We start from the raw sequence: 12,378 nt of genomic DNA, 5'->3' as shown, positions 1-12,378 counted from the left end.
TTACTGTCACTTACACTCAGTGACATCCAGCCTTCTTGTTAGCCATTTGAGGGTATCAGCTTGTACGGGTATATCCGAACCCGGTTGATACCAATATCCGGGCCGTTCCCTCTGTCATGAGGCGGAGCTCAGCTCTCGTCCTTACCGGAGCTATTGGATCTAGACTCTGCATCTTTCTGCCAATTAAGTCTAGAAGAGATGTCTGTGTGATACAAGATTATTCCACGCAGCCACATACGACCCAATTACGGGGCATGCTACTGGTCTTTCCCCCAGACTATTCATGCAAGGTCAGAATTCCCCGCCCATTGTCCGGTTGTACGGCTCATCGTAAGCTTAGGGCTGACTCTCCAAACCAATAGCGACAATCGTGGCTGGCTAGTTCGAACGGCTGAGCATACACTATCGTTGTGATCGAGGGGTGATAGGCGGCCCAAGCTCCCTACGTGGCGCTAGCTACCGAAGCTAGCTACAATATGTACCGATGGAGAGTTTAGGGCTGCATGTTTCGTATTCAGACCGAAAGTGGTGCCTCGTTTGATTCGTAGCTATACGGCAGGGAGACTAGTGACGAGCTGAATTGGGACGAAAGTTCCGTTTTTCGGCATTTTGCCTCCGAACGGGGGCATCCCAGCTGCGGAATCGATGCTTAGAGTAGCATGGCAAGGGCTGACTTGCATCAATAGTGAATACAGAGCCGGCCAGATTCGACCAATAGCGGAATTGGCGGTCAGATGAGAACGGCCTGGCCGTATAGTGGCTGGCTGAAGATAACTAGAGATCTAACTCTCGGCTTGTGCCGGGGAGTTACCCCTCAGGGAGAGCCCTCCAAACAATGAGTTCGAGACTTGCCGATTGACTCAATGCCGATAGTGTAGGCAAACCGACATGAATTGGTGGTCAGAATGGTGGCTGGCTGGATCTCCGTATCCCTATAACGACTATGATATAGATGCATAAGCTTGTGATAGTGGCTAAGGCTGAGCATATTCAGCGTCATCTGACAAGACATCATTGGACTAGTACGGAGACGGCGGGTAGCGAGCCTTTGAGATAGTTCCGACGGGACGCTGGGCCCCCCTTTGAGATAACTTCGACGGTGCTAGCAAGCACAGCACAAACATTTTCTCCTCTCATATTTGGGTCTATATCAGCCATTCTGGCAGAGGATTATATATATATAGCTCCAAAGACTGCACTACTTACATCTACAGCCGCTCATCCTTACATTCATCCAATACATCAGATACATCCTCCTCACTTAAGCACTCCCACTTCAACTCTTCATCTTGACCAATCATGAGTTCCACAAGCAACCCAGTCGCCTCAATCACCAACAACTCTGGTTCTTCTGTAGACATATATGATGTCTTCAACCCTAGCACCGACCCCAAGATGCAGGGGCCGTTGACATACACCAAACTGGCCACTGTGTCAAGCGGCAGCACCCAGCAGGTGCAGACAATTCACTTTGCCAGCCAGCTTCAGGCCATGTTCACCGGCAACGTCACAGCACTGAGCGGTACCTTCTACCAGCAGTTCCCTGTGGCTGTCCTGGCAGTCTCCCCCTTCGCTGATTCAAACGCCTTCACTGTTACCAGTGACAATCAGCAGAGCATGGTGGACTCATTCAAGTTCATCAAATACACCCAGGCGAACCCATCTTCGCAGCTGGCCACGCAATTCCGCACAGCTCTGGGTGACACGACTAACCAGAAGACTGCGGTCAACAAGTTCTTTCAGAGTACTGGTAGTTTCAAGCTGTGCACGCTTAGTACCTGGACTGCGGTCTTCACTTGGCAAGCCCAGTTCACAAACCCCTGGCAGGGAACCTACTACCTCTACAGCCTTGACAAAGTCCCTGCTTTGGTTGCGACGCTGGCCATTACGGCTAGCGCTGACAATAGCTCGGCTGTGCTGACCATGGCTGGTACGAACAACGAGAACACTGCGGTAGTCATGGCAGGTGATGGTACCATGTCGGAGCAGAATCAAGGCACAGGCAACTTGTCCGTTGCTCTGACACCCACTTGGCTTAATGTCGCCCAGACCAGCCAGCAGGATGGCAAGACCGTGTCCAACTATGTCATCGGAGCTGCTTTCACTGGCACCATCAATGGGCAGAAGGTAGCTGGCAATCTTAACCAGCTGGCCATCCCAGATCCCTCTGATACCTCCAAGAATGCCAGCAACAAGAACGCGGCCAATGGGTTCTCTCTGAACATGCTCGAAGGCTTGATTGGAATGCTGACCAGCATCGGTATGCTGTACTACATGGCCAAGGGCCACAAACAGGCCGAGACCCAGAAGAAGAACGATGTCGAGAAGGACGCGACTAGCAAGAAGGATGCAGAAAACAAGGTTGAAAAGGTTGAGAAGGACTATCAGGCAGAGTCCGTCCCGGAGGTTCAGAAACAGGCTGAAAAGGTTGAACCCACTGTGTCAGAGGTGTCACAGGGCTATAAGGAGGTCAATCAAGCTCAAGATATCCAAGGCAAGACCGACACCATCCGCCAACAGGAGCAATCTCTAGAGGAAGTCTTGGAAGGCGGTGCCCCATCCGAAGCAACCGAGAACACGGCCGTCAACCTCTCCAAGGCCAGCAACGAAGTCTCTCAGGCAACAGACCCGAGCAAGAGCCCAGAGGAGCGTGACGCATCTCTGAAGGATGCCACGACGACTCTGAATAAGACGAGTGAGGATATCCAGACCGCGTTGAAGAATGAAGCTGAGGAGCTTCCTAAGGAGGAGGCGCAGAAGCTGGAGGATGCTAGTGAGGCGATTGAGCAGACGCAGAAGGAGGCTGATGCTGAGAAGGAGGTTCAGGAGGAGCAGGAGAAGGAGAATGAGGAGAGTCCGGAGAATGAGGTGGAGGACTCTACTTTTGATCCGCCTGAGGGACGGGAGGCACCTCCTTTTGAGGGAGGGATCTGAGGAGATTAGCTTGTTGAGTTTGTTAGGTGCTTGTTGTAGAGTACCACTTGAGATACTATCATTTAGTTGGATAATCTAGGTACGATCTAAGGGTTTTGTTATTATAAAGTCTGTCTACGGTTCATACTCTGATATTTTCAATGCTGCCTAGCAAGCTGTGACATTTCTATCGTGTATATGGAGCAGTAGAGGGAAATACTTCTAAGACCAAGTAGACGGACCAATACTCCGTTGAATGCAGAAACCCGTGATCGGGAAGTGGGAGGCTCTATCTGGCCTGATCCTATCACTTCAACATCCCTATCAGAGTGTTCCTGAATATCACAATTTACAACGTGACACTCGGCAGTTAGACCTCGTCAAACCCGTGTCCCCTATGCTCAGGACTCAGCCCCATCGAATAAAAACAACCAGACCCATGTCTATCTAAATTGCAAGCGAGCGCCGATCACTCCAACGGTTCTGGATCCTCATGGATCTAAACCCTACCAACGTAACTATCCGCCCAACTACAACCTATCAAAATAGTTTCTACGTAGTATTCAACTAAGTCGCAGCCGGGGAAGCCGTATAGCTCTTCCTGGCCGTTGGTTCCACGAGAGGGGTATTTAGTCAGTTCATACAAAATTAACCTTAGTCCACTTCAATTGTTTCCTTTCCTTGCATCTTAAAAATGTCTGGTTTCAAGGTTCTCATCATCGGCGCTGGACCAACAGGTCTTCTTGCTGCTCTTGCGCTGCAACGAGCAGGCGTTGACTTTACGATTTTGGAGAGGAGAAAGGAAGCTGATTTGAACTGGGGAGCTTCGGTATGTCTTTGGCCGCAGAGCGCGAGGGTTCTGGATCAGCTTGGTTTGCTTGATGAAGCAAAGGGGTTACATTTGCCGATGAAGAAGAAATGTAATCTTAGGCGGGATGGAAGTGTTATGAGTTGGAGCAATATGATTGAGAACATCGGCCACTAGTAAGTCTGCTTCCTTTTGGCTGTTTGATGAAAGCTGACGTTTGAAGCCACGGCCATGAATGGATGCTCTTCCAGCGCGGCGATCTAGTCAATCTTCTCATGGGCGATCTCTCCGATATAACGAACCAACTCCTCGTCGACAAGCAAGTTACCTCCATTGCCTCGGGTGCCGATGGTGTTGAAGTCAAGTGCGCAGATGGGCACTCCTACAGCGGCGATCTCATCATCGGTGCAGACGGTATCAACAGCACAACACGAACCTTTGTCGACGATATCACCCCCGATGCTACAAGCGGCGACTTCACAACAACATTCTACGGCTTCTACGGTCATGGTACCACCGTATCCAAAGATCTCGAACCAGGCGTCGATTACGAATGTCACTCTGCGGGTTTCAGCTCACAGCTCATCATGCCGTCGCACGAGAAATACTTCTTCACCATCTACCTCAAACTCGATAAGCCAACAAACTATCGGTATTACATCACCGCCGAAGAAGCCGATGCACTTGCAAAGAAATACGGTGATATTTACCTCGCCCCAGGCGTTACCTTCAAAGAAGTCTGGGCCGCAAAGAACTGGACTCACACAGCTCCATTCGAAGAAGGCGTCGCAAAGAAATGGTTCAAAGACCGCGTCGTCCTAGTCGGCGACTCCGTACACAAAATGACACCCAACATTGGCTTTGGCCTAAACACAGGATGGCAATCCACCGTGGTGCTGATCAACCTTCTCCGCGATCTTCTTCGCGACAACCCAAACCCTGATATCAAAGAACTCACCAAGACGTTTGAGGAGTATAAAAAGACAAGGTTCAACCATGTTACTAAGGATGTTGAGCTAGCGGGTACGTCGACGCGGGCGGTCATGTGGGATAATTTTCTGTGGAAGTTTTTGGATCAGTATGTTTCGCCGTATATCAATGGTGATACTATTCTGGCGAAGCTTATGTGCTCGCCGACGGTTCAGAAGGCTGTTACGTTGAACTTTTTGCCGGAGCCGAATTATAAGGAGGGAGAGTTGAAGTGGCATAATAAACCGGTTGTTGTGAAGGAGTAGAGGTAGCTGGGCTGTTAGGGGGTTATTTACATAGAATCACATAGCATAGCATGCTTTTCATTGAGTTTAATACATACTGTCTCTTTTCGGTCATCGATTATGCAATCTTGGCGTCTTTGCCGTAGCTTGAACCGAAGTAGCTTATCCTACTTCCTCAATTCAGCTGTCGCCTCTCGCAAAGCCTCATCCAAAGTCGTCTTCCCATGGATAACATCAACATCACTCGGTTTCGAAAGATCCTTCTCCGCAATACCACCTGGCAAAAAGCATGTACTCATCTCAACCCACTCATTCACAATATGCGGCGCAAACATCTTGCCATAATATTCTGCAAGGTCCTCCCTCTCAACAGCCTTGATCTCAACATCCCTATCCAGCGCTTGCGAAAATGCTTTCTGAACATCCAGTGGGGAATATGGCTCTGGTCCATGGAGTTCCATGATATAGGGTTTGCTGGGAGGTGTCCAATCGCGAGTGAGTTGCGTAGCCAACGCTTCACCTATGTCTTTGATAGCGACCATGGCGATGTTGAAGTCGAGTGGCGTTATGGTTGAGAAGAAGAAGGGGTTTGGTCCTTTGAGTGTTTCAACTGACATGGTCCAGTTTTCTATAAAGTATGAGCATCTGATGATAATGACCTCAAATATGTCCGCTGTTCTTAAAACTTGTTCAGAAATGTGATTTGTTTTGAGCTCACCCTGCATACTCGTTAGCGCAATTGATGAGCGATCTTGAAGGGCAAACTCACCACGCCCTCTGAGTATTCCGCACCGACGCTGGATAGCAAAACAACTCTCCTCACACCACCAGCCTTCTCAATCGCTGTTTTGACATTGTTTGAGATTCTTTGCGCATGCTCAACAATGTCGCGACCGTCATAGGCTGGAGGGAGGACCATCAAAACGGCATCAGAGCCAGAGAAGTCTAGGGTATTCACGTCTCCAACATCACCTTGCACCGCCGTGAAATTGTCGGAAGAGTTGAACTCATCGGGGACTTTCTTCAAATCACGGTACAAGCCTTTAATCTGAACCCCGGAGTTTGGCGATAACAGCGAGCGAATGGCTGCTGTGCTTGTTTTGTTACTTGCCGGTGCGATTGTAACCTGCATTTTAGTTCAATTGGGACAGCAACGGAGAAGATAGGATAGAGTGGAAACAGTCGGATATTAAGGTTATAATAAAGTCGGGAATCATACGATCTAACTGACGAGTTTGATGATTCCAATAGTTAGTCAGCAAAGTGAAGTTCACGATCATTCAGCTGATTCTCCGCATTGTTTTGTGAACATTCTCACGCCAAACCTCATGTCAGTGGCTGAATAATGACATCATAGTACCTTAGCTAACCTCTTTCACACTTAGTTCTCCCCGCTTCGCTAAAACAATATTTGCTCCACATCACCATCATCCTCATGCGCGCCCTCGCAGGTGAGTGATGATGAGGTTATTAATATCGTAGTAGTCGCGATCCAGAGCTATATCCGCTGTAGAGCTAGTTCACTGTATGGCCGGCTAATCAACAAGTCATAGAACAGAAGGTTAGAAGCATAGACTCGGTAACGTTGTCTGACTCGCTTGTAGCGTTGAAGATGAGAGTCGCAGGTGAGCGGTAGACAGAGTCACGCAGTGTCCTTCCGCGAGTATGAATGTCAAAGAATCTGCGTTCCATATCGTCGTCAAGGCTACGAAGGAACTGGTCATGATCGCAAGTAAATGGCCGCCGATCTTGTATGAACTCATGAAATTGGGTAGTGCCTAAGTCTGCACCAGGGAAAGCCATTATGCTTGGTTGACCAATGACGCTACTTAACCATAGGTTAAATATTTATTTGCTATCAGACCAATCGACCTTTTCAAAACCAGCCCAAATGACCCCACCGGCTCTACCAAACTTCATGGCTTTACACGGTATACTGCTTCCTAATGTTGTGACATAGAAGGCACCTGCCGGCGTGATGCCTAAACACGTGTTCTAGTGAGCCTGAGATAGTGCGCCTTGCTATCAACTACCAATCAAAGCTCTTCACGGTGGTCACACAGCCTGTCAGCGGCTAAATTCAGACCCAGCTCACAGATTGAACAGCTAGCAACACAAACTTTCATCTCCCCTCTACAGATACACAAACCTCACTCGCTTGAAATTCCCTTTCGGGATGCCGTCCGAAGAATACTTAGCATCTTTGGGCTCGTACAGCACAGTCGTGGCTGCCATCATTAGCCTGGCTGCCCTTCTCCTCACAACGCAGGGTTGGTCGCTAGTCAGCATTGCTTCTCGAAAGGCTTGGGCAACCATCCGGCCATCAGACGCCCAATGCGCGCGCCATCGATGGGAGGATATACAAGGCTATGAACTCCACATCTGCACTTCCATGTGGCCTAAAGACTGTCATGAGAGTGTGCATTCGCAGGACAAGGCTTGCTGGAACCAGACCGTTCTCAAGGTCATCAATTGCTGGCAAGCCAATGCTTCTGAACGTGTTGTCGAGAAACCCGAGCAACTTCCACTCAGCAAAAACTTCATTCAAGTTGATTACAAGGTCATTCTTGCATTTATCTTCATGTGTTCGACTTGGGAAGATGATGCATACGACGCTATCTATGCCAAGGAGGGTGGACTTTACGTCGCGGGTGTGGAGATGAGGCTGCAAGAGCTGGATTCTGGCACTCTGATCGTCCATTTGAAGGGGAACTTTACTAGGAAACTCACCAAGCACTACGTGGATCGATTGGCCCGGGGACATCCACCTTTGGTTGATGATCCTTTGGGCTACAGTATCACGAAAGAAAACGACGAAGCAAGAGGTGGATGGGTCGTCGCGCTTGGGTTCGATCCAGAAATGACAGAAAAACTGTTCCTTCCCGTCTACTTGGACTGCGTACGCCACCGGACACTGAGCGGCCACGTATTTTGGCGGTCAATGGATCGTGTGCTGGACATCATGGTCAATATCTGGCTGAAATGCTTTTCAAGCGATTCAGAATCAAGCAGGCGAATCGCCAAAGCAATAAGGGCTATCAAATACATCAAGACGGGCCGAACCATAAGTGGAGGGGACAGCATATTCAATGTTGGTAGACCCACAGTGCCTCCAACTGGATCACAGAAACGGAAGATCATTGAGCATTTCAATGGTTCACCAAGAATATCAGAGGATATACAAGCTGCGTTTCAGGCTGAGTGGGAACCATTGCTGACAAATGTCCTGGTAGCTGCTGTGGAAGGCTGCATGACTTGCATCGCTTACCTCCAAAAAGATGGCCGTGAGCTAGGAGAAGCACTAGACATTGATCGAATGAGAAACTCGACGATATATGTGAGGGGCTGCTAATGAAAGGTTTCATCCTAGAGGATTTCCTTCTGGCCTAAGCAATTCGATTGGATACCTTGGTATGAACTTTTCATTCAATGTATGGATGGCTTGTACATTTTCGATTCGCTTGGAATTGATATAGTGTTACTAGATGTAGCTCCGCAATTCAATTCATTTAGGGTTTCTTTTTGTACGCACTGTCGTTTATAACCTAATTCAAGGAGTTTTAAATGTAGTGCTATAACGGCCTTCCGGAGTATCAAACGCTACCTAGCTCTGAGGAGCTTGCTCACCCTGGAGTTGAAACGACTGAAACGAAAACCTCAATTTGTCAGGAAATGAGGCAGATCCTGCTCTGTTTTGGCCTTCTAACGTTAAGTCAACATGTCGAATTTTCCAAAAACGGCAACCCGCTTCACCGGAGATTCTGCGATCGGAACTGTTCGGTAGTTATCGCCAAGCAAAAAAAGCCTCAACACCAAACCATCATCTCGTGATGTTGAATCAGAAGATTTTTCACGACGTTTTAGGCAAGAAAGGATCCACTGAAATAGGCAGCGAAATAAAAGTTGTTACCCCGTGTCACTGAATCCACAGATGCTCCGCTGGGGAGAGATCCCCATGGAGTAGAAGGCCGAGAATTGGGCCGATGGGAACAGGAGAACCAGAATGATCACGATGTCTGTTGTCTGAAACAGCAGCGGGACAGTATTTACATCGAGACAGTTTCGCAAGCCAAAGGTCTCAGCGACATCACCTTCCAAGGTGTAGAATATAAATGCCCATGAGGCTCAATTGACGCGTCAGGCAAACATTCGTTGGGACGAATGCAACGCCCTCGCGCAGATGAAACGTTTCCTCGAAGGGAACTAATTTAGTCTCCATAATCATCGCAACATCTAACTAATCCCCATTCTAGAAAACGAACCGGCAATAAGAGACCATCGTGATACAAAAACAGCGCCATAAACTCCCGGGACTTAATATCGTGATGGAGGCTCTGCGGTCCGTCATACACCGTGCCCTTTGGCTCTGGAGCGAAAAAAAACTTGCAGGTGGAGAATCACGAGTCGTTCCCCAGCGGAGCCCCAAATTGGGTCTGTCGCGTGCCAAACAGACCCAGTTCAGTTGGCCTCCAACTCAGTGATGACAATATTCCAGTCTGTTAATTCCGAACCCGCCAAGAGAAAAAGCCGAGAATTCAGCTGCCCAGACACAAAATGATCGATCGCCCAGGACGGCTTCTTCGGGATCTCTTCTTGGCCATAAAAAACCATCAGCAAGCCTGGCAAGTTAAACCATCCGAGCTGTAAGGGTTACAGGGATTAATTGGAGATGGTGCACTGTGACGCAATAAACGCGGGAAATAAGCAGGACCTAAACTAAAAAACTGCGAGCCTCCTTCGATGAAGTCATGTCATTGTGGGGACAAAAGTTAGTTTATCAAGAATTGTGCTGCCTGGTTGTGGACTCTGACGGTAAAACCGATTGGAAGAGCGTAAACGCTTGAACTTATTAGACTGGTTGGTTCAAATCCTTTTGTTTGGTACGACGTCATTGCTGAACTGACTCGGCCGAGTTCAACCAGCTACATTCAGTGACCTTTTGTTGTTGGATGAATGATGCACGCACCCGATCAGCGAATTAGCCACGTGATGGAATAACCACATCACTAAGCTTGTCTCCTCTCGGCCATCTAAACACTCCGTGCTACATGCAAATCTCACCCTTGACTGCTGATCTCTTTCTTTGTATCGGCTACAACGGCACACACAATCCCAAACTCCACATGCTCTCTCCATCTGGGGGATGCATCGGTGATGTCAAGAGTGGATTCTTCCCAAGTTTTACTCTCTCAAACTGGTGATAACCCAGCTTTTTAAATATGCACCGTTATCCCCAGCCCAACAAGCTTAAACTCTCAGTACCATAAACTCGGGTAGTTTGTTCAATATGCCGACTCACTTCTCAGACGATCCTCCGCAGGTCATCAACGCAGATGATCTGCACGTCGCTAATTCAAGGCTCCAGCAGAACTTGGATGGTTCTACGGACCATAGCGGCGATGAGAGAACGCATAATGCTAACGGTGCTGGGCTAGAGAAGCTGGGTACTTATGATAAGTATGAGATCACTGAGGATGATTGCTACGATGAATTGGGATACTCATTCCCCAAGTGGAAGAAGTGGTACATTCTCACCGTCATCTTCTGGGTAAGCTTTATTAGCATTGGTGTTTTTAATTCCTGGCTAATGGTTCATAGGTCCAAGTCTCCATGAACTTCAACACCTCCCTCTACTCAAACGCCATCCCAGGCATCTCCGAAGAATTCAACGTCAGCGCCCAAGCCGCCCGCTGCGGCGCCATGATCTTCCTCGTCCTCTACGCCTTTGGCTGCGAGCTCTGGGCCCCCTGGTCAGAGGAATTCGGTCGATGGCCCATCATGCAGGCCTCTCTCTTCCTCGTAAACATCTGGCAGCTCCCCGTCGCATTGGCTCCCAACTTTGCTACAATCATGGTCGGTCGTGCGCTCGGTGGTCTTTCATCAGCTGGTGGTTCTGTCACGCTCGGCATGATCGCTGATATGTGGGAGTCTGACCACCAGCAATACGCTGTTGCATATGTTGTGTTTTCTTCGGTTGGTGGTTCGGTTCTTGGACCTATTGTTGGTGGTTTCTGTGAACAGTACCTTCATTGGCGATGGTCGATCTGGATCCAGCTTATTCTTGGTGGATTTGTGCAGATTGTTCATTTCCTTACTGTCCCTGAGACACGAAGCACAATTCTCATGAACCGCATCGCCAAGAAGAGAAGAAAGGAGACAAACGCCAACTTCTGGGGTCCTGATGAACTCGTCCCCTTCCGCGAGCGTTTCTCCGCCAAAGAGATCCTCATCACTTGGACCCGCCCCTTCAAGATGTTCCTCACAGAGCCCATCGTCCTTGTCCTTTCTCTCCTCTCCGGTTTCTCAGACGCTCTCATCTTTATGTTCATCCAGTCCTTCGCTCTGGTTTATAAGCAATGGGGCTTTGATGCTGTCCAGATTGGTCTGACATTCCTGGCTATCGGTGTTGGGTATGTCATTGCTTGGTTAGCGTTTATTCCTGCTATCAAGAAGAACGTCAAGGAGCGACGGGAGAAGCCGAATGATGAGCGTGCGCAGTACGAGTCGCGTCTGTGGTTCTTGCTTTACACTGCACCTTGCTTGCCTATTGGTCTGATCGGCTTTGCTTGGACAATTCAGGGTCCCCCCATTCACTGGATTGGCTCATTGATCTTTGCCGCCATTGTCGGTATCGCCAACTACGCTATCTACATGGCTACCATTGACTACATGATCTGTGCCTGTAAGTTCACCCACCTTTACATTCAATACTTCAACTGACAACATTTAGACGGCCCCTACTCTGCTTCAGCTACTGGAGGCAACGGTTGGGCTCGAGATTTCCTCGCTGGTGTTCTCACCGTCCCCGCCACGCCATTCTTTAGCAACATCGGAGCTTCATCCGGCAAGAACCTCGAATACGCTTCAACCATTCTCTTCTGTATTTCATTCGTTCTCGTGGTCGCTGTCTACGTCATCTACTGGAAAGGTCCAGCTCTTCGAGCTCGTTCACCTTTCGCTCAGCGTCTTGCTGGTGAGCGTCAAGAGAATGTCGAGCAGGGACGTCGCGGAAGCGTTGCCTACGACGCCCGACGAAGGAGTAAGTCAACCAAACCTCACGAGCTAAGATTTAATACTGACGACTTCTCAGGCTCCACTGCAACAGGAACTTCTGACGTTGAACGTCCCCCCGTTGCTGCCCGTCCAAGCCATGGACGCCAGTACAGTAACTCCAACCGTTTCTTTGGTGAGAGTCGTGTTACGCCCCGTGCAACTCCTAGAGGTACACCTTCGGCGAGTCGTCGCAATAGCAAGCATTATTAGAGTGGAAGTGGCTTTGCCGAGGGAGCTAAACTCCAAATGATACCCTGTTTTAAACGAGTTTCATGAATTGTATCTTGGTATTTATAGCATACGCGTACCCAATGACTGATGATTTATCCTGAATGTCCCTCTGCAGTTGTAATAACTATTACTCTGTGTCAATATCGCCACTACTGCTTC

The 12,378-nt window shown here is 48.9% G+C and overlaps 5 protein-coding genes across 5 annotated transcripts; 4 read left to right on the top strand and 1 right to left on the bottom strand.

Annotated features, from left to right (window-relative positions):
• Positions 1-1,299: 1,299 nt before the first annotated feature.
• FTJAE_7533 (uncharacterized protein) lies at positions 1,300-2,934 on the top strand (the record flags this gene model as incomplete). The annotated part of the gene is made up of 1 exon (XM_037354259.1): positions 1,300-2,934. The coding sequence occupies one exon, from the start codon at positions 1,300-1,302 to the stop codon at positions 2,932-2,934; it is 1,635 nt and encodes a 544-aa protein (XP_037205409.1).
• Positions 2,935-3,607: 673 nt separating this feature from the next.
• On the top strand, positions 3,608-4,956 carry FTJAE_7532 (hydroxylase; the record flags this gene model as incomplete). The annotated part of the gene is made up of 2 exons (XM_037354258.1): positions 3,608-3,897; positions 3,945-4,956. 2 exons carry the CDS (start codon positions 3,608-3,610, stop codon positions 4,954-4,956), a joined length of 1,302 nt encoding a protein of 433 aa, XP_037205408.1.
• Positions 4,957-5,102: 146 nt separating this feature from the next.
• Positions 5,103-6,067, bottom strand: FTJAE_7531 (nucleoside-diphosphate-sugar epimerase; the record flags this gene model as incomplete). Its single annotated transcript, XM_037354257.1, has 2 exons — positions 5,103-5,654; positions 5,705-6,067. 2 exons carry the CDS (start codon positions 6,065-6,067, stop codon positions 5,103-5,105), a joined length of 915 nt encoding a protein of 304 aa, XP_037205407.1.
• A 1,044-nt stretch (positions 6,068-7,111) lies between these two features.
• Positions 7,112-8,287, top strand: FTJAE_7530 (uncharacterized protein; the record flags this gene model as incomplete). The annotated part of the gene is made up of 1 exon (XM_037354256.1): positions 7,112-8,287. The coding sequence occupies one exon, from the start codon at positions 7,112-7,114 to the stop codon at positions 8,285-8,287; it is 1,176 nt and encodes a 391-aa protein (XP_037205406.1).
• Positions 8,288-10,222: 1,935 nt separating this feature from the next.
• Positions 10,223-12,198, top strand: FTJAE_7529 (multidrug resistant protein; the record flags this gene model as incomplete). The annotated part of the gene is made up of 4 exons (XM_037354254.1): positions 10,223-10,483; positions 10,534-11,617; positions 11,666-11,974; positions 12,026-12,198. The coding sequence occupies 4 exons, from the start codon at positions 10,223-10,225 to the stop codon at positions 12,196-12,198; spliced, it is 1,827 nt and encodes a 608-aa protein (XP_037205405.1).
• Between the last annotated feature and the right edge of the window lie 180 nt (positions 12,199-12,378).

The sequence above is a fragment of the Fusarium tjaetaba genome (assembly GCF_013396195.1).
Source record: "Fusarium tjaetaba strain NRRL 66243 chromosome Unknown NRRL66243_c0000153, whole genome shotgun sequence".
NCBI lineage: Eukaryota > Fungi > Ascomycota > Sordariomycetes > Hypocreales > Nectriaceae > Fusarium > Fusarium tjaetaba.
The sequence above is the reverse complement of the archived record's forward strand: the minus strand, read 5'-3'. Positions and strand labels throughout refer to the sequence as shown.